General features: G+C 46.3%; 1 protein-coding gene and 1 long non-coding RNA gene across 3 annotated transcripts; both read right to left on the reverse strand.

Moving 5' to 3' along the window:
- Positions 1-3585: 3585 nt before the first annotated feature.
- On the reverse strand, positions 3586-6265 carry LOC146711327 (uncharacterized). The gene is made up of 3 exons (XR_014920286.1): positions 6211-6265; positions 5436-5622; positions 3586-3804 (listed from the first exon to the last, which is right to left on the reverse strand). It is a non-coding gene; the product is annotated as an uncharacterized LOC146711327 (long non-coding RNA).
- Positions 6266-7123: 858 nt separating this feature from the next.
- axin2 (axin 2 (conductin, axil)) lies at positions 7124-22414 on the reverse strand. 2 transcript variants are annotated; one of them, XM_085454144.1, is made up of 11 exons: positions 22052-22413; positions 19819-20751; positions 17973-18104; positions 15724-15826; positions 13739-13879; positions 13119-13651; positions 12851-13027; positions 12544-12759; positions 12302-12430; positions 11454-11612; positions 7124-8809 (listed from the first exon to the last, which is right to left on the reverse strand). In XM_085454144.1, the coding sequence occupies exons 2-11, from the start codon at positions 20625-20627 to the stop codon at positions 8683-8685; spliced, it is 2526 nt and encodes an 841-aa protein (XP_085310270.1). In that variant the 5' UTR covers positions 20628-20751; positions 22052-22413; the 3' UTR covers positions 7124-8682. The 2 variants fall into 2 exon arrangements, with proteins under 2 accessions (XP_085310270.1, XP_085310271.1); XM_085454145.1 differs by lacking the exon at positions 7124-8809 and having other exon boundaries at positions 11551-11612; positions 12207-12430; positions 22052-22414.
- Positions 22415-22601: the final 187 nt, after the last annotated feature.

Genomic DNA, 22601 nt, shown 5'->3' on the forward strand with positions numbered 1-22601 from the left:
ACACACTACATGAATATATCTTAAAATCTTAGGTTTGACAGCTCATAGAAGCCAAAGATTTCCGCCAATGCTGCTCCAATCACATGGATAAAGATAAAATAAAAATACACCATTTTATTGTGTAACGCTTTCAGGGTCATAGGTCAAAGGTCAGGCTCACATGAATTAGGAAAATGCTTTCGTTTCCACTGGATCATCTCCAAGCAACATATTTGTCATTGGGGGGCATAAGTACTTTGTTTGTTTGAGCTCTTAAAACATTATTTTTGCAAATAAAATATATAACTTCACAATGACACAAGATTGTATATAGATGAATATACTACACTAGTTTTCTATAACAGCAATGCTAATGTCATCATCAGCTTGTGGGGATAGGTTAACTGATTAATCCAAATTGCCCATAGGTGTGAATGCGGGAGTGAATGAGAGTGCGAATGGTTGTCTGTCTCTGTGTGTTGGCCCTTCGACAGGCTGGCGACCTGTCCAAGGTGTACCCCGCCTCTCACCCTGTGACAGCTGAGATAGGCTCCAGCGCCCCCCGTGACCCTGAAAAAGGATAAGAGAAAGCGAATGGATGGATAATGTCCTCATGTTGTAATAAAAAATCAGAGGTTTAGGTTTTTGGAAAAAAACAAAGCAGTTTTATTTGAACCAAAGCAAAATGAGTTTTTAATTTACAATTTATCTATAAAATATTATTGCTGTTGACAAAATTCATGTTTACTTCTTTGATTAACTTGCAGTAACCTGGTGCTTATTGAAAATTATCCTGTAACTCCTGTATGACAAAATGAATTTTGGTTAATTTTCCCAAAGGTCCGGTGGTATGATCTGGTGGCCTTTTGGTGTTCTCAGGGTGTGCGCATGTAAAACAGCTCATTACTGAGTGGAGTTGTGTGGGTGATGCTTGTATCCAACAGACTGAAGGCGTGCTGTGATGTTTGATGTTCACGTGGTCCAACTTTACTACATTGTGTATCGAGGCCAGACTCTTGTTGCATAATGCTAATATGCTCCCACGTAGCTACAACCAACAAAAAGGATCAAATATTACAAAGAAACAAATATGGATCTGTAAGAGCTGCCTTGTGAAAAGTGGTGTGTTCTTGAATTTTGCTTGTTCGCTGAGGGAAAAAGCTGGTCTTGTGACTCTCAGATTTTAAAAAAAGGAGAGCGTGCTGCTAAATTGTTGTGATCCTGCTGTGTTTAGCTGGTTCTGGTTCACATCGAGGGGGCATGAGAGGCATCCATATTGTTTAATAATCAGTGGGCTGTTTAGATTACACATGCAGGTTGGAGCAAAGAGAAGCCAGACCCACCATCTCTGCATGTAGCACCCCAAACAAGAACCACATGTCTGATTTCTGGTTCTTTAATAATTTCTCTCCCCTGCTTGACTTCCCTCTCTCCACCCCATCCTCGTGCTATATACTTCCCCCGACTCCTTACCCTGGGAAAAAAAAAAAAAAAAAAAAATGTGGAAGCTCAAAGATTCAAAAACACATGTGGTTAACCATAAAACTTCACATGCACTCTGTGTACTGCAGCCCCCTCCACACCCCACACTCTCATCCCCTCCAACCACCCAACCAACCGACACACACATCGACCTAGAAGGAGAAGAAAAGTCATACATTAGAGGAGACATGGAAACAATGGGAAGAGAGGAAGCAACATCAGGCAACAATCTGAGCTGTCTGAGGCAGGGAGCAAAAACAAAGAGGTTTGGGGGGGTTGGTGGTGGGACAATGGCGACAGTCAGAAAGAAGGTGACTGCAGGCTACCATTCCTGCACGGGGCCCAGAACAATGCCTATCCTGTGGCTTGGTGGGGCCGCGCTGTGCACTAGGTGAAATTTAAGACAAACGTAAACACCAAAGGAGGACAAAGGCACTCCCTCTCTTTACAAAAGATGCCTTCCCTTCAGTTGTGGGGAGGATGCACGCAAAATTCCCCAACGCGGCCCGGCCGGCTATCACGCCTCATGTCCTCAGTGCCCTTTGGCAGCATAGCATCCGGGCGCTGCTTCACCGCAGCGGCAGCAGATTGGGTTTCTGGCTTTCAGTGTCATGCCCCTGTCTTCTTTATTCCCCAAAGCACAGTGAGATACATAATCTCTTCAGTTTCTTGCTGTTTGATTGGTGAGGAAAATACAACGTCTGTACCGTTGGATAAAAGAGCAGCTACACCTCTCAAGCCTTCCGACAGAACGTTTATAAGCCCGCAATGACAATGCAGATCCAGTTTATGCCTTACAGTGATAACTCTGTTAATTCCTCTCTTATGGGTGCCGTCCAGCTCACCGTGGCCAAGCAGCCGTTGTCTAAACATGACATCGTTAGTATAAAGTGGTGTAAGGTCACTTGATTGGTTAAACGGTGAAGGGATCAGTTTCCACAGTGGCGTCTACTCAGGATCCAGACGTGGGCCGCTGATTGACCACAGTCACTGGTTGTCTGGGTTGATGGTTGCGACTGCAGTTGCTGATGCAGGTTAAATGATGGGGTTTGTTAAACCTGGACGGAAAATTGGGGGTCTCGTTCTCTTTTACAAGTCTATGGTGAAACGACTGAAGGGTTTTTTGTCATTTTTTTTTTTTTTTTAAAAAGAGGTTTGCGGTGACAGAAAGCGAGCAACTCAGCTGTTCTTTAGGTTTGTGTTTCTAACTCTGGATCAACTTATCGTGTGCTTTAATGTACCCTGCCATGCCATTTCGCCGTAAAATCCCAAACATTTAAGGCTCAGGAAGGGGATGTGGCAAGTGCATTACCACTGCTTTGAAATGGCTTTACTCCAAAGGGGGGATGGGATCAAGGTCACACCTTTTCTTCACTAACAATCCATTTTTGAAAATGGGCTTTGTAACGGCCGCACACAAACGCCAACGGCTCGCATTTGCCATTCAGCGTGCCTCTGTGAGATTTTGGTTCCACATCCTGTTTAGGTTCCTGTTTGCCATTGTTCCAAGTCAGAAGCCTTTGATCTCACATCGTGTGGGCGGGACAGGTAGCAGAATTTGGATATGAACTGGTGAAACAATAGCAGGCAGAGATGTGAGGGGGAGGCTGAGGTGGCAGATTAACTCAAAGTCGTGCCAGTTGATTAAAGTTCACAGCTGCTTACTTTGAATTGTGCACCCAAGTATGTGCCAGTACTCACTGCATAAGATCCAACAGAAAGATATCAGTGGATAAATGTAGAACTGGACAGAAAACAGATTAAAGTGTAAAAGTTCTTGCTTTTGTTCTCAATTCCATGAACTTTTGTTTGCCTTCTTTTTTTAATCAGCAAACACACTTTGAATGTTTTCGTGAGAAACGGGCCAATGGTCTCGATCCTGCCGGGTTCACTGTGATTGGATTACATGCAAATTTATTTGGGAAATTAGATCTAGCACCTTTCTCACACATGCATGCATTTTCCTGTCAACTATCACATGACACAGCATGGCTCGCAGGATGATCACTGCGTCAAATGTGGTTTTACAGCCATAAATTTTTCCCTGTAAAGCAGACTAAACGCTGGGCACCAACCAGTCAACCTGTCATTAGGAAGGATGTATCAGGGGGTAACCTACCAAAGATGAGACTGTAAATGAGCAATAGCCTTGGAAGAAAGGGCGCAATATGCTAGTCTTTCAGCCGGGATTTTGTGAGGCATCACAGATGTGGCATCCCCTGTGATACACTACGTGCCCATGCGTTGTGCCCATCCCTCATTGTGCATTCCTGTCCTCCTCAGATGGTCACATTTCCTGAATCCTTCCTTTCCTGGTCTTTCAGCTGCAGTGTTTTTCTTGTCCTTTTAAAACATTAGAAATTCGATTAGAAAGAGAAAAAGTACACTTTTCTCCATCATGGATATCAACAGACCAAGCAAGGCTTTCTAAACTCTCTAAGCTGTTGTTCAGACTTGAAGTAGTGTTTATGTGCATTCTCCCATTAGAAACCCATTTTAGCCACAACACATGAACGCACAATCTTTAATGCCAATAACTCTGAACCAGCACAAAGGATCACTGCTTGGTTTCAGGATCTCTATGGCACTAATTGATGATAAGCTAAAAGAGATATAAAAGCTAACGGTGAAAAAAAACAACCCCAAAATGCATCACTCACTCATGTTTAAAAAGCCTTCCTACATTCATGAATAGCAGTCTAGAGTCTTCCCAACCCCATGAATCCTTCAAAAAGATGACCCCATCTAAAATAGCTCCCCATACAAAGGTGGGTTCACAAGGCCTTCTGACAGTGGAGCGCCGCTCTGTGAGGGCCTCTTAGTTCTAAAGATTCTAAAAGATGGCCTTCAAGTGTATGCACTGACCTTTGCTGATGAAAGGGCTGAAAATGGTATTTTAACAATATCATGATGCCCTTTCAATATGAAAGGCAGCATAAGCAACACTCTTAAGCAATGAAACTTGAAGGACGCGAGTGTGACAGAAGGACGTGATGGGTAAAATAGCATCGGGGGGGCATCGGTGTGCAGGTGAGGCTATAGCATAAGATGTTAGCTATTTAAATGCTGCCTGCATGCTAGAATGAGTTAATTACATCACCATACGCAGCCGGAGGTTTCACCTGATGCGCACTGAGGAACAGTTTTGCAAAAGATGGACAGTGTTAATTTAAGACGTCCCATAAGTGCAATGAAAAATCTGAAAAGGAGTTTCTAACAAGTATTGCGCACAGTCATGGTAGAAGGAAATCAAATGCACTTTATTGATTAATTGATCATAATAATTGATCATTGCACACTTAACTGTCAACGGCATTGCTCTTAGAGAGGCAATTGCTGCCCATCGGTCTAAGCAGAAGATCATTTACAGTTGCCAGTCTTCCCAGGGATGGACTTCCAAGTAAAGTCAAATCGTGAAATGCTCAGAGAAAGGGCTCCATCTCAGACTCCACAGGCCTCAGTTAGCATGTTAAACATTAAAGTTAAAGACAGAACAATTAGAAAAAGGCTAAACAACTATGGGGCAGCGTGCCTCACAGCATGAAGAGTTGTGTTTGAGTCCTGAGTTTGAATCTACCATCAGGCTGGGATCTTTCTGTGTGGCGTTCACATGTTCTCCCCAGGTACTACAGTCCAAAGACACGCAAGTGGGGTTGGATTAACTGGTGATTCTAAACTGCCCATAGGTGTGAATGTGTGCGAATGGTTGCCTGTCATTCTGTGTTAACCCTGCGAGAGACTGACGACCTGTCCAGGCCTTATGTCTCGCCCTGTGATAGCTGGGATAGTCTCCAGCCCCCTGCAACCCTGAAAAGGATAACTGGAAGAGACTGGATGGATGAACAAGTACAACAAGGAAGACGCCTAGACTCTTTAAAAACAACAAGTTGCATCTGAACTATCCACAAGACTTCTTGGACCTCTGTCCTCAGGACACAAACCAAACACCGCATATCAGCAAAAACACCTCTTACCAACGGTCTAGCACAGTGTTGGAGGGGTGATGATTCAGGTTAGGGACCTTGCTGTTGTTGAGTTGACCACGAACTTCTCTGTGTGGCAAACTAGTCAAATGTGAGGCCATCAGACAGCTACAGATTGGCAGAAATTTGGTGATGCAACAATGATCCCAAGCACAGCAGCAATCCTACAACAGAATGTCTGAAAAAGAAAAGAATTAAGGTGTTGAAATGAACCCGTCAAAGCACACACCTCAAGCCTGACTGCAATGCTTTGGTGGGACCTTCAGAGAGCTGCGTGTAAACGAATGTCTTCAAACCTCGATGAACTGAAGCAACACTGTAAAGAAGAGTGGTCAAAAATCCCTCCACAACAATGTGAGAGACTACTCCAAGTTATAGTCGCTAATGGTGGTTGTACAAGCTACTGAATTGCCATTTAGCTTAGTTATTGTTAAACAAATAATGACACGGTGTAGCAAGTAATGTCATTTGAAGCTGTATTTACCTCATTTTAAAACTTCCTGAGAATTTGTATGTCCTCATACCTAAAACCTTCAAACTGAAATAAGAATACTTTTTTTACCATGACTGCATGTAGCCAGAGCCTCCGACAGACCTCTTTCACGTGAAACAGTAAACACAGGTGGTACTAATCACTTAGATTAAGGCTATATTAAACAAAACCTTCATTAATGTCATTAGCAACACCTGTGTTTACCTCATTTTTAATGTAAAAAAAACAAAACCCACACACATATGCTGAATTAGCTTCACCACTCCTACTCACTGTTGCATCAACTGTGTTCACCCATAGTTGCTAATTGTTTAGAAAATGATGGTGCTGAAAAACTTCCTAAAAACACTGCATATGCACAGTAGTCTGGAGTTAGACGGGAAATCACGGAGGCGTAAAACCAGGCTATGAGAATCTATCAGGGAAAAAAAGGTTTGACACGTGCACGGCACAGTCATATCCCACTCTTTGCAGTCTTTAATGCCCCACCGCTGCAGTGCAAAGTCCATATAATATCTGATCGTGCCGCTGAATCCACAGCGAGCGAGCGGACATCACGTGTCCCGTCTCCTGGACTCACTTAACCAAACATACCTTTTTCCAGCAAATAAGATAATTTTTTACCGTTCAGTTCAGAGACACAAAGTTGATGTAGCCCATCAGACGATCTTGGGATTCTCTGTTAATGTCAAACAGCATTATGTTTGAGAGTTCTCATCCCTCTGCCCTAATTGGGACTGAGCAAAAGTGCACGTTATACCCTCACACGCAGTTCATAAAGTGCCACAGGAGGCCAAACATTTTACCATGTAAATAACTGGCTAAAATGTACTTATAACATATATTTGCCAAATGTCTCATTAACACACACTTAGCTCTCCCGGTCTCTGTCTGCTTCTTCCCCTAAAACACACGGAGGCTCTAGTGGCCAAATTAATGCTGCATGTTTTCATTTCCAACAGGGAGTACATTAAGAGCTGATAATGGATGCAAATTTCTCACTGGATCCAATGAGTTTTACTCTGCGCAGCAGGGGTGTGTGTGTGTGGTGAAGCTGCTTCTAAACACAAGCACACACAGACGCGCCACCATCCTAATATCCCAATTAGAGCTAGCAAAGTCCAATCAAAACTCTCTTTCCCTCACACACTCACACACACACAGAAACAAGAGGAAGCAATTTGCTAATTTGAAAAATAGAACATTTTATTAAAGGCTACATCTCTTCATAATTACAATAATTAAAGTACCGAGGCATCTTTTCAACTGAGCTCTATAGAACGCATAATTTACAGTTTACAAGAAGAACCAAGGAAGCCATGAAAAATACCATAAAACATAAACATGATGATACTAAAAGGCATAAAAATATCTTTTCAACATAAGGCCCCTTGTAAAAACCAAGGGAGTAACAGGACCCTGAAAACTGGGTGAAAAACATGGCAAGAATCCATGTAGGCACAGCTACTGTACTCAAATAAAGACACTATGAACATAGTGTATATATATATATATATATATATATATATATATATATATCACCACCATCATTAGCATCTGCAGCTCATAGTGCAGGCTTAAAATACTCTCAGTCACGCACACACACACACACTCACTCACTAACAGGTAAGCACATAGGGGAACACATTATAGAACTTTTTCTTGGTAAATATGAATATGGTGTAAACACATTTTGGGGACTCAAAGACCTGTTCAGGGCAGTTTCCTCCTCGTAAATATATAGGCTATTTGTGCGATGCCTGCGCCGCTGAAACAAAGGCACTAAGACGTGACAGATCAAGGCTAGCTGGGCACAGTCCCAGAGTATGGAATTAAACATTAATAGCATTTTTTTCTTTTTTTCTTTTAAATTCCATAGCACACTGAAGACCCCCCCACCCCTAAGAGCAGACGGGGACACATCCACAAATAGCACTGCAGTAGTAAATATATTATCGAACTTTTAAGTGATAAGAGAGCCATTCTCAAAGCTTCAGCAGTTAGCTCTCCGGCCAGGAGAGCGGAGATGTCCCGGAGTGAGAGTGGAGTTCTTGAAGAGGTATTGTTGATGTTTACAGTTCAATATGAGGGGCTGAAAAGGAATAAAAACCTTTGCTTGAGAACTGATGCTCAGAAGGAGAGGGTTGGGTGGAGTAGGGTGGGGCGTTCACAGATGTGGATAATTCGAGAAGTTTGTCCAACTCCAAGCAGCTTGTCCATGGAAGTAGAAGAAGGATAGGATTTGGGAAAGGGGTATTTCCAATAAATAGCTATAGAAATCTTTACACAGCAATACGAGCATCACAATACAATGCAATGTACATGTATATCTGCGTATACATATTAGTAATGCGCTAGTGAGCAACTATAGGCAGACACTGGCACGGGGAGGGTTCAAGTAGGCTCTCAGTTTCAAATTAAACCCACAGCGCCCTGCTTCTTTGACAAGTGGTCATTCACCTAGAGTCTCTAGATATTCCTCTTCTGGGAAGTTTTGAGCCCAGCAGCATAAAGTCCACGTTTTCTTCACTTCTAGATGAGCTTTTCACTTGATAGTCCGGTAATGTGGATATCTTGTCCCGCTTCCAGTCCGCATGCCCAAAAACCAGCGTTCCTTCAACAACATCTCCAGTCCTTCAAGTCTTAGCTTAAAAAACACACACACACACACACACAGGCTGCGTACATGTGTGAGAGCACATGAAGGAGGGCATCCGCAGAGTTATTGATCAACTCCGGCAGCGCTCACTCCATCCTCTCCACCTTTCCCAAGATCTTCCCCTCGTAGGTGGGGAGCAGGGAGCAGTCGTCGGACACCTCCTCGAACACGGCGCCGCACTCGAACTCGTCGCTGGCCTTCTTGAAGTAGTACCTGTGACCGAGAGATGAAAGCGTTAACACAAAATACTTCTCCCTTTGATTCAAGATACTTTAAAGCTCATAAACAAAAAGTCCAAAGAAAAATAAGAAAGAAAAAGAAAGCCTGATAAGTCTAATGCTCCCCTTTGAAACATAAAGTTTCATTTCCGCTATCTGCAGCCGAGCCACTGAGTACACAATCAGCCAAGTCTGCTGATACCAGGGCAGGGTGGAACCTGCTGCTGACAAGACTTGGTTTTAAACAGCAGGCTTCCTCTCTCCACATCCCTCCCTCCACTTGTTCTCTTTTACTTTTTCTCCCGTTCCTTCTCTCTCTCCCCCCCGTTGTGTTGCTGTGAGTTTTGCGCTGGCTAACAGGGGCCAATTAGACCCGTGTGCAAATGAAGGGGTCCTTTGACAAAGGCTGAAATTTTGGGTGCCTGCAAGTCTGCCTGTCATTACCCCTGACTCCTACACACCCGCTCGTGCACAGGGCTTTCACTCACTCCTCATCCCCGGTTCATTATTACAGGGACAAAGAAAAGAGACAAAGTAGAGGGGGAGGAGGAGGAGGAGAACGAGCAAGCAGTATGCCGTGTGTCCTTCCTCGCCCGTGTTGACAGTGTGAGCGCTTACTGAGACCTATAGGAAGGGCAGCTGACTTTTGTGTATGTGTGCAGAAGAAGCAAACTCAGGAGGGGCTTCTCGTCAGCCATGACTTCACTGGGCCATAATGATGTAACCCCCCCCCCTCCCAGTCCTTATTTTAGAGGAAGAGAAATCAGCAGGGGTGGGTTGGTTAACCGGGACTTGAAATTCACTCATTAACTATGTAATGGAAAAATTCCTCGATCTGCTCAGTGTGTGGTGACTGGAATGCGGGCATGTTTGCGAGCATTTTTTGTGGTTGTTCTTTGTTTTTAAGACATGCAACACTTATAAAACCAGAACTACAACATTGCAGAGGTGCACAAGCGTGCACGTGTGCTAATTAACACGAGGGTAATCACTAATAAAGGGCAACGACACAGGGTGTGAAATAAAGCGACCTCCTTTTAGGAAAAAGCGCGCCGATCAGATGAAATCAAAGAGCGAAGGACACGCCTGATAACTGTTCCCTCCTTGGAGAGGAAGAAAGAAAAGTCGAGCCCTCCTACTTTTAAAAAAAAAAACCCAAATCTTCAAAGAGCTATGATCGCCCTCTTTTTTTTTCTTGCTAAGAGAGACAGACAGAGACACAGAGAGCCTGAATTTCCACTGGAACATGTTTTATGTGGCTGGATCTGCCTCCCCTCCCCTTCTCCCTCCGTTTGCACTGACATCTGGCACCAATATCGTCTGGCAGGACCGAGCAGTACTGTTCTTTGTTGAACCGCTGCCATGTTGAAATGACCCAACTCCACACATTCTCTGGCTGCTATTAAAGCGCCGTGCAGCTCTCTTTCCAAAAAATGTGGATGGTATGACAGAAGAACTGAGACTGTGAGCCAGAGAGAAAAGAAGAGTAAGTAAGGGGTGTAAGGAAGGGTGGGGGCAAACAGACAGATGTGGAGAACTCAGCGCTAAGTGCTTGTCACGTTTGTTGATCTGAAAATGTTGTGGACATCTGGACAGGAAGAGGTTTTGCTAAGTTCTTTTGCTTTTTCTTCTCTCCCCCCATCACCTGTAATTATTAACACAATACTTGGGCCGTGCTTATCTTGGAGACCGTGGCAGTTTAAACAATAAATGTTTGATCTTTTCCCCCCTTTAATGCCCACTGGAAAGAAACAATCAAATTAAATCTCTCTCCACAAACACACGTCGAAGCCGAGCGGCCTCGGTGAAGGCCCCGTAGCAGAGCAAACAAGCGGATCTGGCATTTAACTGTATGCCTTTCAAAAATATCCATAAAATGATTACAACATGTGTAAACACTGTGCGCGTTCAACGCAAAGCACATTAATGCGCGCGCGGGTACACGCACGCACGCACACAAGACCCCAGAGCAGGAAAAAAAGAGGCCCTGATAGCATCAGTGAAGAATTTGCACGCTGGCCATTTGTGTGAGTCTTTGTTGGTTGAAATGAAAGGGGCTGGGGCTTCAAAGCCATGTGTATTAAGTGTGCCTTAGCATGGAAATCAATACCAGATGGGACCCAAAAATCGCTCCAGTTCAAACTCTCCCACTAACCCCTGCACCACCCTCCCTCCCTCCTCTTGTCCCTTCCTTTTCACTGCACCCCTCACACCAAACGCACACTTGTCCAGAGGCCTGCCTGAGTGCAGACACCGATGGAAACAAATGCTGATATCGGTCCCTGACGTAGTCACGGAGACAGTATTTCAGGTTTTTATGCTTGCAGGTGCTGACCGCCATTCAAAGGCAGAATTTTACCACTACAGAAGGTAGTAGGGTTTATGTCTCCATCATTCTGATTGGTCACTGTGTCTAAAATGCCCTCAGGAATGTTGGACATGAAGATACTCCCACACCTTAGAAATCAAATGATCCCACTGTAAACTTTGTCTACAAGTCAGCACAAAGACTGTTTTAAATCAAGGCCAATGAACTAATCCCAGTTCATAAAAAGTTAACTGTATTTATGTCACTAAAGCTGCATCACTACTGTAAAACTTTAAAACTGATCTGTATATTTCAATGTGCCTGCACACACCTGTAGTTGCCCTTCTTGCGGAGCTGCTCTTTGAAGTGACCCAATGTCAGACTGTGGCTCTTCATGGTCCTCCGATAAGGAATCTCCTCACCGCAGAAGAAGTACGTCACCACTGTCTCCCCGCTGCTCACCGCGTGGCTTCCTGAACCCTTCTTACACCTGCCGGGAAACAAAAGACAGAGAGGAAGGGTGTCAGAAGCAGCGAGCGCTTTCGCTATACCAGACAACATCTCGACAAAAGAGAAATAAGAAGTTCTCCAACAAGCAATCTACTAAATTTTTCCCACAACAGACCAGAAATACAGTAACTAAGAGCATCCTGAGGGACGGAGTGACCCAGTGCCGTCTATAAGTTTGCGCTTGTGTTTGCACGGTTATCAATTCCCCTTCAGCTACGTCCAAGGCTTTGTAGGCCCGCTTCAGAGGAACCCTCCCTTTGCTAAGCTCTGCTCGCCCCAACCTAGTGCCAGCTCACTGAAGGACAGCCAATAAAAATGATACAGATATATGAAAAGGGATGTCTCGGTCAGGTGGTGCAGTGACTGCACACACGCACAGACACACGCTCTCCATGCACAGCACAAATGCACGCGATTCATGCAGACGTAAGAGGCAGTGCTAGGTGTACAAAGCTTTAAATAAGTGAGTGTCTGTGGGGTGTAATGTGTGTGTAGCATAGCTGCTTCTCATCTATCTGTGTGCAAGCAAATGGTGCGGGTGACAAGTGGGAAGAGTTAAAAAGGGTCAAAGTACACTTGGAAGTTGGAGGCTAGAGCTGAGAGGAGGAGGAGGAAGAAGAGCAGAAAGGAGGAGAGGAGAGGGAGGGCAGGACTGTAGAGGCATCGTACTCTTCTGATTGGAGACTGGTCGCAGGGACGCCAGCGGGGCTGGGACTGACGAGCGGCAGGGGGACAGACGCCCCGTCCTGAACAGGCATGAGGTGGGTCTTCTCTCGCTGAAGGCTGGACGCTGAATGCCTGGGAAGAGAAATGAAATAAGACTTGAGTTTAAAAAGCACATCTGGAATAGTTTGAAGTTATAACCAAGAGCGTTACTTAATAATAATCTGCTCTTTGAAGTCTGTGTGTACCTTTGCTTGGTGGGCTTGGTGGATACCTCCTCCAGTCTGCGGCAGGCCTCCTCCAGCTGTGCCAAAGTGTTGGGAGGAGGGAGCGGAGGCATAGCTGGGTCTTGGATGAATGGCTGGGCCGGCTGGTGACCACGTAGGTGGCCGCAGCTTCCACCCCCGCCCCACGTGTGTGTCTGAGTAGATGAGCCTCCAAAGGATTTCTTGGTGCTCTGGGTACTGAGAGGGAGACGAGGAAATTTGACTTTAACAACATGAAAAGGTGTCCCCAACACTCACACAGATACTCCTAGTATTATCCTCCACTCACCTGTGAGACTTGTGTCTGCCCTGTCGTTTACTTTCCAGGATCCACTGCAGCACATTCTGGGTGGGATCTGCTGTGTCAGTGGGCAGCTGTAAGGGTCCACAGTCCTCCATGCACCTCTCCGCTACTCCATCCTCAGCCCCTGAGCGACACACCCGCCTCGATAGAGAGCTTGAACGCCTGGAAGAGTAATTGCACTGCTTATTTTAAACACTGACAGAAAAGAAAAAACAAATGGGAGACAAATATGAAACAAGTGCTTGGGACTGACCCCATGCTGTTGTCTGTGGTGATGGCCCCACACATCTCTCTGCCTAGGCTGCGGCTGCGCTGGTACGGCTGACAGGGCTGGCACTCGCTGCTGCCGGAGCACACGCTGTGCACCCTGAGGGCTGCCTCCCTTTCGATCTGCTCTTTAGACTTCGGACCAGCGTGATGGTGGATGTAGTGATGGTGGATGTGTTTCGTGCTCTGCCTGCTTACGAGGGTTCTGTTGGGACCCAGGGACAGGGTAATCGCCCCTTGGTCGGGACTGGATGCAGACGAACTGGAGGGCCCAGTTCTCACCAGGCCCTTGACACTGAAGCCAGCACGCGTGAAAGGCCGGTGTTCTGGCGAGCTGGATCGAGGGGAATGCCGGATCACGGCCGGGGACTGGCACCCGGGGGTCTTCAGGACGCGGGAAAGGTGTTCGTCCAGGATGGCCTGGGGGTCCTCGTCAGAGGAGCCAGAGAGGAGGGGTAAGGAGTGGGGTGAGAGCGCAGGAGCACTTCCCATGATCTCGGCATCTTCTCTTTCCTCCTCCTGATAAAAACAAGGCAAACTAAGTCAAGGCCAGAACAAAACATCTTCATCTTTCATTTCTTCAGTAAGAACCAGAGTCACACAAACCTCCTGAATCTGCTGCAGCCTCTCCTCCAACGTGTTCATGGTTTCCTGCTGCCTCTTCAGGTTCTCCAGGCGGGCGATGAGCTGGGCTGCAAACTGTGCTGGCTCCATTGGTATCATCTCTTTTGGTGGATGGCGAGTACGCTGTAGAGGAGATATATAAAAAAAGAAGATATATAAGAAACTGCAAGACTCATGCCATCCCTCCATTACTATAGCACTTCACATCATCTATAGCATGCATTTCCCACTAAAGGCAGTTCTGATCAGGGCACTCGCACTGGCACCTATGGCTACAGGGCTGTTTTCAGGGGTTGGCAGGCCTGGTGCATGGTCATGCTGGGCCAGGGCCTCGGCTGGTTCCTTCTGTCATCATCAGCAGGCCTCTTTAAAGTCAGCTCACTTCAAAGCCTTCCTCGTCAAATATCAAACACACAGTGGGGGGAGAATAGAGCGGCTGAGGGGGGGATGGAGGGATAGATTGATGGGAAGCAGTGGCTTTACATCTAGAAATAAAAGCCACATATCGACAGGGGGTGGAAGAGAACTCCAGGGAGGAAAAGGATGAGGGATTAAAAAAAAGAAAAAGAAACTGGGAGAAGTTGAGATGTGTGTGGGAGAAAAACGAAGAGAGGGAAGGACTGAAGGAAAGAGATAAAGGTGCCAGAAAAACAGGATGGGAGATCAGAAAGGTTGAGGTAATTTAGCCCCACCCCCACACGCTGGGCATCTTTAACGTACAGTAAAGTGACAGCATGAGATTGGGTGCATACGCACGCATCTTAAATTATTTTTGCACTTGGGTTTTCTTGATTCTCTCCCCCCCCCCCCCCCCCCCAATTTCTCATAAGCCTTTGTAGTCGGGATAAAGGGGAGAAAAAAGTGAGAAAAAGAGGAGCTGTCTGATGGTGCCTGGAGCTGGTGCACCATGGGAATGGCAGCCATCGCCAAAAATCAGACGGGAAACAAAAACAAGAATAAAAGCCAACAAAGAAGAAAATAAAGCAAAAGGGGGAGAGTGAGTGAAAGCGGCGAAATCCAACAGCAACAGTTACTGCATACCTCATAATGTGGAAAAAAAGGGAGTTACTTTAAGTTTGTTTTAACAAGCTGCTTCTGTTACAGCTACTACTGCAAGTTGTGGCCCCCCCGCCTTCGATTCGGACTTTTTTTTTCTCTCAACATGAAGTTAGCTTCTCTTAAGCCTTAAGCTACAAACTCCCCTCTGACCTGTTGAGAGCTCACATGACATGCTCAAACTCTTCCCCTTAGATCCTTCACTTTTAGGGGAGGGGGCTGGCTGAGCATTTGTGTTTCTGTATGTGTGTGTGTGCTGGGGGTTGGAAGGGTGGCGGGGCTGTGAAAAAAAGGGGGAGAAAAAAAGGGGGCCAGCTCTGCTGGAAGTTGTCACTTCCCTGTGCGTTTGTTCCATTCATCCGTGGATCAAAGCGCCGCGTGTGCGTGAATGTGCGTGCGTGTGAATGTGTCTGAGTATCTTTGTGTTTTTGTTGAGGAACCGGGCTGATTTCAGAGCCCTCGGGATAAAGCGGCAGAGATCTTCCTCATCTCTCTCTGTTCTCCATATTTACACCATCGGTGGGGAAGAAAAACCCTGGTGTGTTCCGAGCGCTGCGGCGATAAACAGCTTAGAGACCCCCCCCGTCTCCCGCAGACTTCAAGGAACCCTAATGGGGGTGCAGGTGACACCAAAGGTAGGGAGCGGGGTTGTGTTTGCATGCAAGCTTATGTGAATGTGTGTGTATGTGTGTGTGCGAGAGAGAGAGTGGGAGGCTGGGTCTTTGACGTTACTCTTTAGATCTTTGCTGGCGTTGTTGAATTGAAGATGCCAAATACAGTTTGTGCAATACTATTCATAGAACCCAGAGAGACCCGAACACAGGGTGGTATGGAGACTTCTGAGCATGTGTATGTGAAGTTATGCATGTACGTATGCACGTGAGTGTGTCTGTGTGCGTTTGTGTACTTACAGGAAAAGCAGGGAGCGAGACTTGGCTGTTCATCCTCATGTTTCGCTGCATCTCCCTCTGTAGCTGCTTCTTGGAGCCCAGTTTATATGGAGGGATGCCATCTCTGGGGAGGGGGAGAGGGGGGTACGCAGACAGACCACAAAGGTCAATTACCCAATCGGATACATCATTAAAGACCAAACAGACATTCAGAAAGAAGCTTGTTAGCCAAATGGGCAGATCAAACACAGTTCAGGCAAGAACAAATCTAATTTATTAATTCTCCAATTCATTTAGCTTTTCATGTTTCAGGCTTAATCTGAGAACAAAAAGGCTACTCAGAGGTAAATTATGACAGCATTTCCGCCTCCGAGCGGCTCGGGTTACGCTGCAATGAGTAAGGTTTTATTTGCCCTAGAAACGACACTCATTTTCAGGGCTGGCTCCAGCACAACACTGGGCACCCTGCTGGTCATTTCCTTTCACCAGCATACACACAAATGCACACTGCAGTTACTGTGCTCCACTTTAAGTAGCGTCAGCATTAGCATCTCCCTCCTGACTTTTATGGTAAGCTGAGGACACAGTTAGCATTAGCTACTCATTATGCTTTTTCAAAGAGTTACTGCAGGATAGGACCCAAGGGTGCAGGTAACCTGGTTAAGTCTGAGGGGATGAAGGGCTGACTGACTCAAACAAAAAACAAAAAAGAGGGAATCAAACAACAAACAGCAGAGCTTCAAACTGAAGCACTTGACAGTGTAAAACAATCTCTTTCCTTCCATGCTAAACAGCAGTTTCCTGGTGACCTAGCCTAACTGAGAAGCACTTTTCCACTTTTGCTTTGAAATGCCACAGTCATGCGCATAAGCAACCACCCCTCCCTCCCCTCCCCAATCTTCATTTGGCAAGCGCTGCTGCAGCCAGCCTCTGATCTCCGCACATCAAAAGGCTGGTTTGTAAGATAAGGTAATGTTTGAAGTCTGCGCAGCTGCATTCCCCAGCGTCCAAGCAAATCCATAAATAAGATATAAGCAAAAATCCCCCCTCCGCTACTCTCTTTCTCTTCCCACCCAACCGCCTCCTCCCCCGTTGCGTTTTCCCTTTTCTCTCTTTTTTTCTCCTCTTTATCTGTAAATGAAATTCAAATGTTTATGGGTCTTTTTTTAACTGACCTAAAGCGGCGAGGCAGATATTCAGATCAAGGCCAGAACGGGCAGAAAATGAGGTGGAGAAGCTGCGCCCCTGTGGCCAGGGCTTTGTCACTGGCTCTGGGCAAAGTACAGCGGAACAGGGCAATATAGGCCTCGGTCTCTTTGAAGCAAGGCTGTGTAGTGATATGCCAGAACAGAGGACATCCCATTGTAAAAAAAAAAAAAAGCCTTTACAGCTGCCATACTTATGTGTAACCCAGCCCCATTAATTCAGCTGAACAACCATGTGTCAGTCTTTGAGTTTCATTAGCTTGGTCATAGTTACTGCATCCATCCATGCCTCGACAACCCCGCCTACCTCCTCTTTACTCGAGGTAAAGAGCAACTTGTTGCACCAACTTTTCTTTTTGCTTTGCGTCCAAAAGCCAGCTGACTAAAGCACATCTGGCCTTGAGCTGTGCACCACGCAATGACTTCATAGCACCTTGTCACTTGAGACACATGTGATTACGCCAAGCAATCCTTTAGAAGAACGAGCGCCAAGGCACGTACACAGATAAGCGCAAACCACATGTACAGCATGAGCGACTGATTTGTAAGTTCCTCGATAAGTGATCAATCAGAGCTAATTTAGACAAATGTCAACTTTTAAAAATGAGGTTTTCTTGATTTTCTTCACTGCAACAAGCATCTTGGTGACAGTGGAGAAGAAATACTCCCTAATAGCAGGAAAAGAGAGCCCCAGCAGGGCAAGACTCAGCAAGAGGCTAATCAGAAAGTGTAACAAGCAAATCAGCTGACATCAAAACACTGCTCATGCCCACAGATGCATAAAATGTAAAGTTACTATACTCATTCCTTCTAATCGACTCAAAGTCTTCCTGCATATACACTCCAGTGGCAAAGTCAAAAGTGTGTTATGGTGGAGCTTAGCATTAATCTAGACCACGTCCTGGATACTGGAGTGCATCTTTGGTTGTTTTTTAAGGTGCCACAATCCATCAATGGCAAGCTATTCTTCCAGTATGGCTACAGCTTCAAACAGAAAGCTCTTTGGGATTTGCTCTCATTTTTGCACACACACACATAACGCATGTTTGGATAAGATTCACTTACACACTGCTGTCAGTCACGGACATGGCGTCATCAGTCAAGGCGTCACTGGAAACCTCGCTGTCATTCGTGCTGCTGACAGGAGCGAAAGAGCCTGAATGGCAGGGGTTGAGTGAGTCTCTTCTCTTGTATGACCTGAGAAGTTTCCAACAAAAATCAGATTAATATGAATCAATATCCAACAGGTGGGTACAATTCACTGTGTTTCTGTCATTTTGAGAAGGTGACATCAAAACAAGCTGCATCTTCTAATGTTTCAGAGAACTATAACTATAGCCTCACTCATCTGCTCCCAACAACAACGAATGGATGTGACAGAGCAGTCTGAGGCCTGGGAAAACTTCAGTTTTCTCCTTATTGCTTCTTAAATATCCCATAACTTCTCTTTCCATTTCCCCGGCATACATCTCCCGCTGTGTATGCATTCTTGCCACGGTACAGGAGGAGAGGAAAGGAGGGGGAATGACCCAAAAAAGGAAAAAAGTATGGAGTGGGATGCATGAGAGTGTGTCAGAGAAGGAAACAAAGGGGAGAGGTGGGTTCTTCACGAGGAAGCAGAAACGCAGCATGACTAAAGCTGTAGGCCCCCAGCTCCGGGCTGACCTTCAGAGGGGCTCGCAAAGAGTCAGGTATTTAACACAGCTGGCCTTGCATTCTTCCCTCCCTGCCTCTTTCACCCCCTCATTTATGCTTTCTCCTCCCTCCCTTTCTTTTATGCATCCCACCCCTACCCCACCACCTCCTTTCCCTCTGTCCTTCCTTCCTTTCGCTCCCTTTCCCCCTTCCCACCTCCTCCTCCCCATCTTCACTCTCGCTCCAAAAGCATGCCTCGTAGTCCCTATCCCTGAGTTTTCAAAGGAAAAAGATAAAAGTAGAGAAGGCGGGTGGGTTGGGGTGGGGGGAACGCAGCGAAGGAGGGAATCAGAGGAGAATTGACGCAAACAAGAAAAGAGGGAAGAAGAGAGTGAAGAAGGTTTTTTGGCGGGGAGGTGGTGGTGGTGGGTGTTGATTCTGCACTGTAGCTGGTGCCGTTTGTTATGTTTTTTTTTTTTAAGAGAATCTGAGTCAGATGAGAAGAGGTAAGGGGAGAGGAAAGGAGAAAAAAAGGGGAGGGGGAGAAATTAAGAGCACATGTTTTGAATCTGAAAGGGTGACAACAATGGGAGGGCAGAGAAAAGGGAGAGCTGCCAATCCCTGCTGTCCTGAGCAGGTAGCTGTCAGCTTAGCTCAGCCTGTCACCGTAAGTTAGCAACAGGAACATCAGAGGATGCCCCAGAGTTGACACTGCTGTCTTTGCTGTCCTTTAAACTCATGAATCACTTCAATTTATTTGGGATGCAGTCTTAATCTAAAACACCCTCCTTTAAATGCAACGTGGAAAAAAACGAGAAAAGGGCCTAGCAAGCACCCGAGTGAGACTACAAAACAGCCACTTCAAAGTGCCATCTATAGCTCTGCTATACATTTATCTCTCTGCCAAAAGCTTGAGGACAGCGTGGTACAAGAGAAGGCATAGCACAGCAATGTCATCATCTATTATTTGCTGGCTGGGGCCAGAGCCAGCGTGCTCTGTGAACTTTTCCTGTGGAAGACGATCCCTCACTCTGCGGAACTATTTCAAAGCCCCGGAAATCCAGGCGAGCGCCAGCAGAGGGCTGCTGCTGCTGGAGACGGTGAGAGAGGGGGCCAGAGTGAAAGACAGGGAGGGGGTAGGCTGACCAGTTTTCTGCAAACTAATGTGGTGTTGAGAAAAAGCACTTGTACAGGAGAGAAATGCTTGCACGGTTGCCTCTGGTGTGCAACAACAGGTTTACACTTTGCACCAGAAAACAGAGTAAAAGCGCCATACCTGAATCCCCCGTCCATCACCTCCACTGCCCTCAGGGAAATGGGGGCCCTCTGCGCTTTAGCCGAAAGTCCAATAAGTGCTTTAGCTTTCAAATCACAACTCCACTCCTCCTCCTCGTTGAGCGTGGGCAGGTATCCACATACAACTTTCAGGTCCGCCAGCCCGTTCGAGTTGACGTGACTCGGGTTCTCTCCCCCAGTTCTCACGAACTCGAGGTAAATGTCAGAGGTCAGAAACATCTGGTACGCGTTCTCCTCCATGTCGGTCTGGATCTCGGTCTGCGCCTGGTCGAACATGGCAGAGTCTATGTGCTGCTTCTTAATATTATCCCGTATGTAGGTTTTCGTCGCGGGCTTCAACTGTTTGGCGACAATGCTGTTGTTTTCGATGTAGCGCTTGTAAATTGCTTTGGCGACTCTCTGCGTTTTGGTATCCTTGAGGTCCATCTGCCTGAATCCATTGCAGGCGAACCAAAAGTCTAAAGTGTCCACACATTTTTCTCGCTCCAGGAATGTCCTAAAAAGAAGAGCGCCGTCCTGGTCCCCGAGGAGAGAGTGCAGAGACTTTGTCCACCGGGAAAGCGGGGAATCCGGGGAGGCACTCCCCTCTGGCTCCCCGAGACCATCCTCGTTCCTCCTCGCAGAGGAACCCGGAGAGCCGAGCAGAACGGATTTGGGGGACTCCAGGGGTTTCATTACTGGGAGTTTGCCGGGGTAGCAGGGCGCGTCGCCCTCCTCCCCGGGCACAGGGGGTCGAGGCGCATCTTCGCGAAAACTACTGGCGATATGGTCCATAAGCGCCCGGCTCATGGCTCTGACGGCAGAAAGGAGAGAGCCCGCGTGTGTGCTGTTCCGCCTCCTCTGAGCTTCTACTGTAATCTCCTCACTCTCTTATGTCAGCGGGGGGGCTTCTCTCTGGCTGCCCGGCTTCTCTCTGAAACACAAAGTATTGATCTAATCAAAACCAGATCCGCCCCAACTTCAAAGGGGGGCAGAAACGCAGTAAGAGCCTTTTCAGACCCTCGCTGACTTTTACAGAAACAGACAGACTAGTTCAGATTTGGGGGGGAGAGAAAAAAAAATCCAGCTGCAGCAGAATTACATAAACAGCACTTCTTCATATCTCAACTAAGGGATATGATTTCTACAGAAGTTGGTTAAATTAAAACATTTAACAAGAGGGGAAGGGGGGCACCCACCTAAGCGATGTCTGTACTGGATCGCCGCCATCCTTTTCGATAACATCACGAGAAGTAGTAATTACATGCACGTCAAAGTGGGTTAAGACCTGAGCGCCAATTAATAAGACATGTACCCTCCCCAACTCCTCTCCCTCCCAATAAAATGCCAAAGCATTACGCACGGACGCCGCTTCCTGATCGTTTTACCCCTACCATCCCTGCCACTCTCTCACTTCTCTACGTCTCATCTTAAAAAAAATACACCAAATCGAGCCACTGCTTCAAGTACCTGTAGGACACCGATGTGGGACAAACTCCAAGTGATGGAAAAACGTGACCGAAATAGTTAATACGGGCAGCAAGGCTGCTGCTTGTGGAGCTTTAGCCTCCACAACTGTTTAAAACATCCCCCAGTTTGTTGCACAGAAGATCGCTACAACGTGTCCCCGAAGCATCAGCGGTAGTTACAGTGTATTAGCGGCTGCTGTGCAACCTTGAACATGTCACTTAGTATCACCGATCCACCGCTCGACTGTTAAACATGTCAAGAGATTAGAAAAAAGAGCTCGTGGCACAGCTACAAGTCAAAAGCTTCCCACAGGATACCGAAAAATGAAAGAAAGAGAATGATAACGCACATTACACCCCCACACACTTGTCACATATTTCTTTAACGCTGCGTTTAAAGACGAAACAAGCCCTGGTTTAAAAAATAAATAAATAAACGTCCACACTCCAAGTGCACCGAAGTCTCTGATCTGTCTGATCTTGTGAGGGGAAGAAAGTCACACGCACACACGCACACACACACATAGAAACGACCACTTACTTCAATATGTACAAATATAAGTACGAAATATTATCGCAAAGGAAATTTCCGTGAACACGGCACAGAGATGACTCAGTTCCTCCTTGGGCTTTAAAAGTAAGAAAAGCGACCAATCATCCCCCCTCCCCAACCCTCAGAACATTACTTCAAAGGCGAGTCAACAGCACATCAAAGAGAACTCCAGTGGGGGCCACTTTGAGGAGGCACACACTCTTGCAACTTACCATCGATCCACGAGTTCTTCAGCTCGAATTAAAACTCCGGGTTTCTTCTTTTCTTCCCTTCTCCCTCCACAAATACATACACACACATGCAAAAATTCGCTTATAATCCACAATGCTGGTCTCCTCAGCGCGTCCACATACAGTCCGTTCAGGTTCGAGTCGGTTTACAGAGAAAAAAAATGCACTCGAGAGAGGAAGAAAAAAATATATATCGCTTTTCTGCCTCCTCCTTTTCTCCTCCCTATGGTTTCAGGCTGCCATGCCGCACGGTAGATCTCTCCTGTAGGCGACTCCAACACCAACTGAACCGAGAGGCTGGAGCAGCGCACTTCAAAGTGAGGAACCGACTGCCGGGTCCCGGCAGCTGCATAAAAAACAATTGCAACCTCGTGCCTTAAAAAAAAAAGAAAAGAAAAGAAAAAAGCGAAACAAGTGGTGGAGACCCCACAGTTTTGTGCAGTTACTGGTGACGAAATATTGTTTAAAGGCTGCTCGGTTTATTTTCTGACCTTTCCCTCCCCATCTTTTGGCAAGCTTTCCTTAGACCACG

The sequence above is a fragment of the Copadichromis virginalis genome, linkage group LG4 (assembly GCF_057382275.1).
Source record: "Copadichromis virginalis isolate Kocher_CV1m ecotype Utaka linkage group LG4, C_Virginalis_male_GT1.1, whole genome shotgun sequence".
NCBI classification, from domain to species: domain Eukaryota; kingdom Metazoa; phylum Chordata; class Actinopteri; order Cichliformes; family Cichlidae; genus Copadichromis; species Copadichromis virginalis.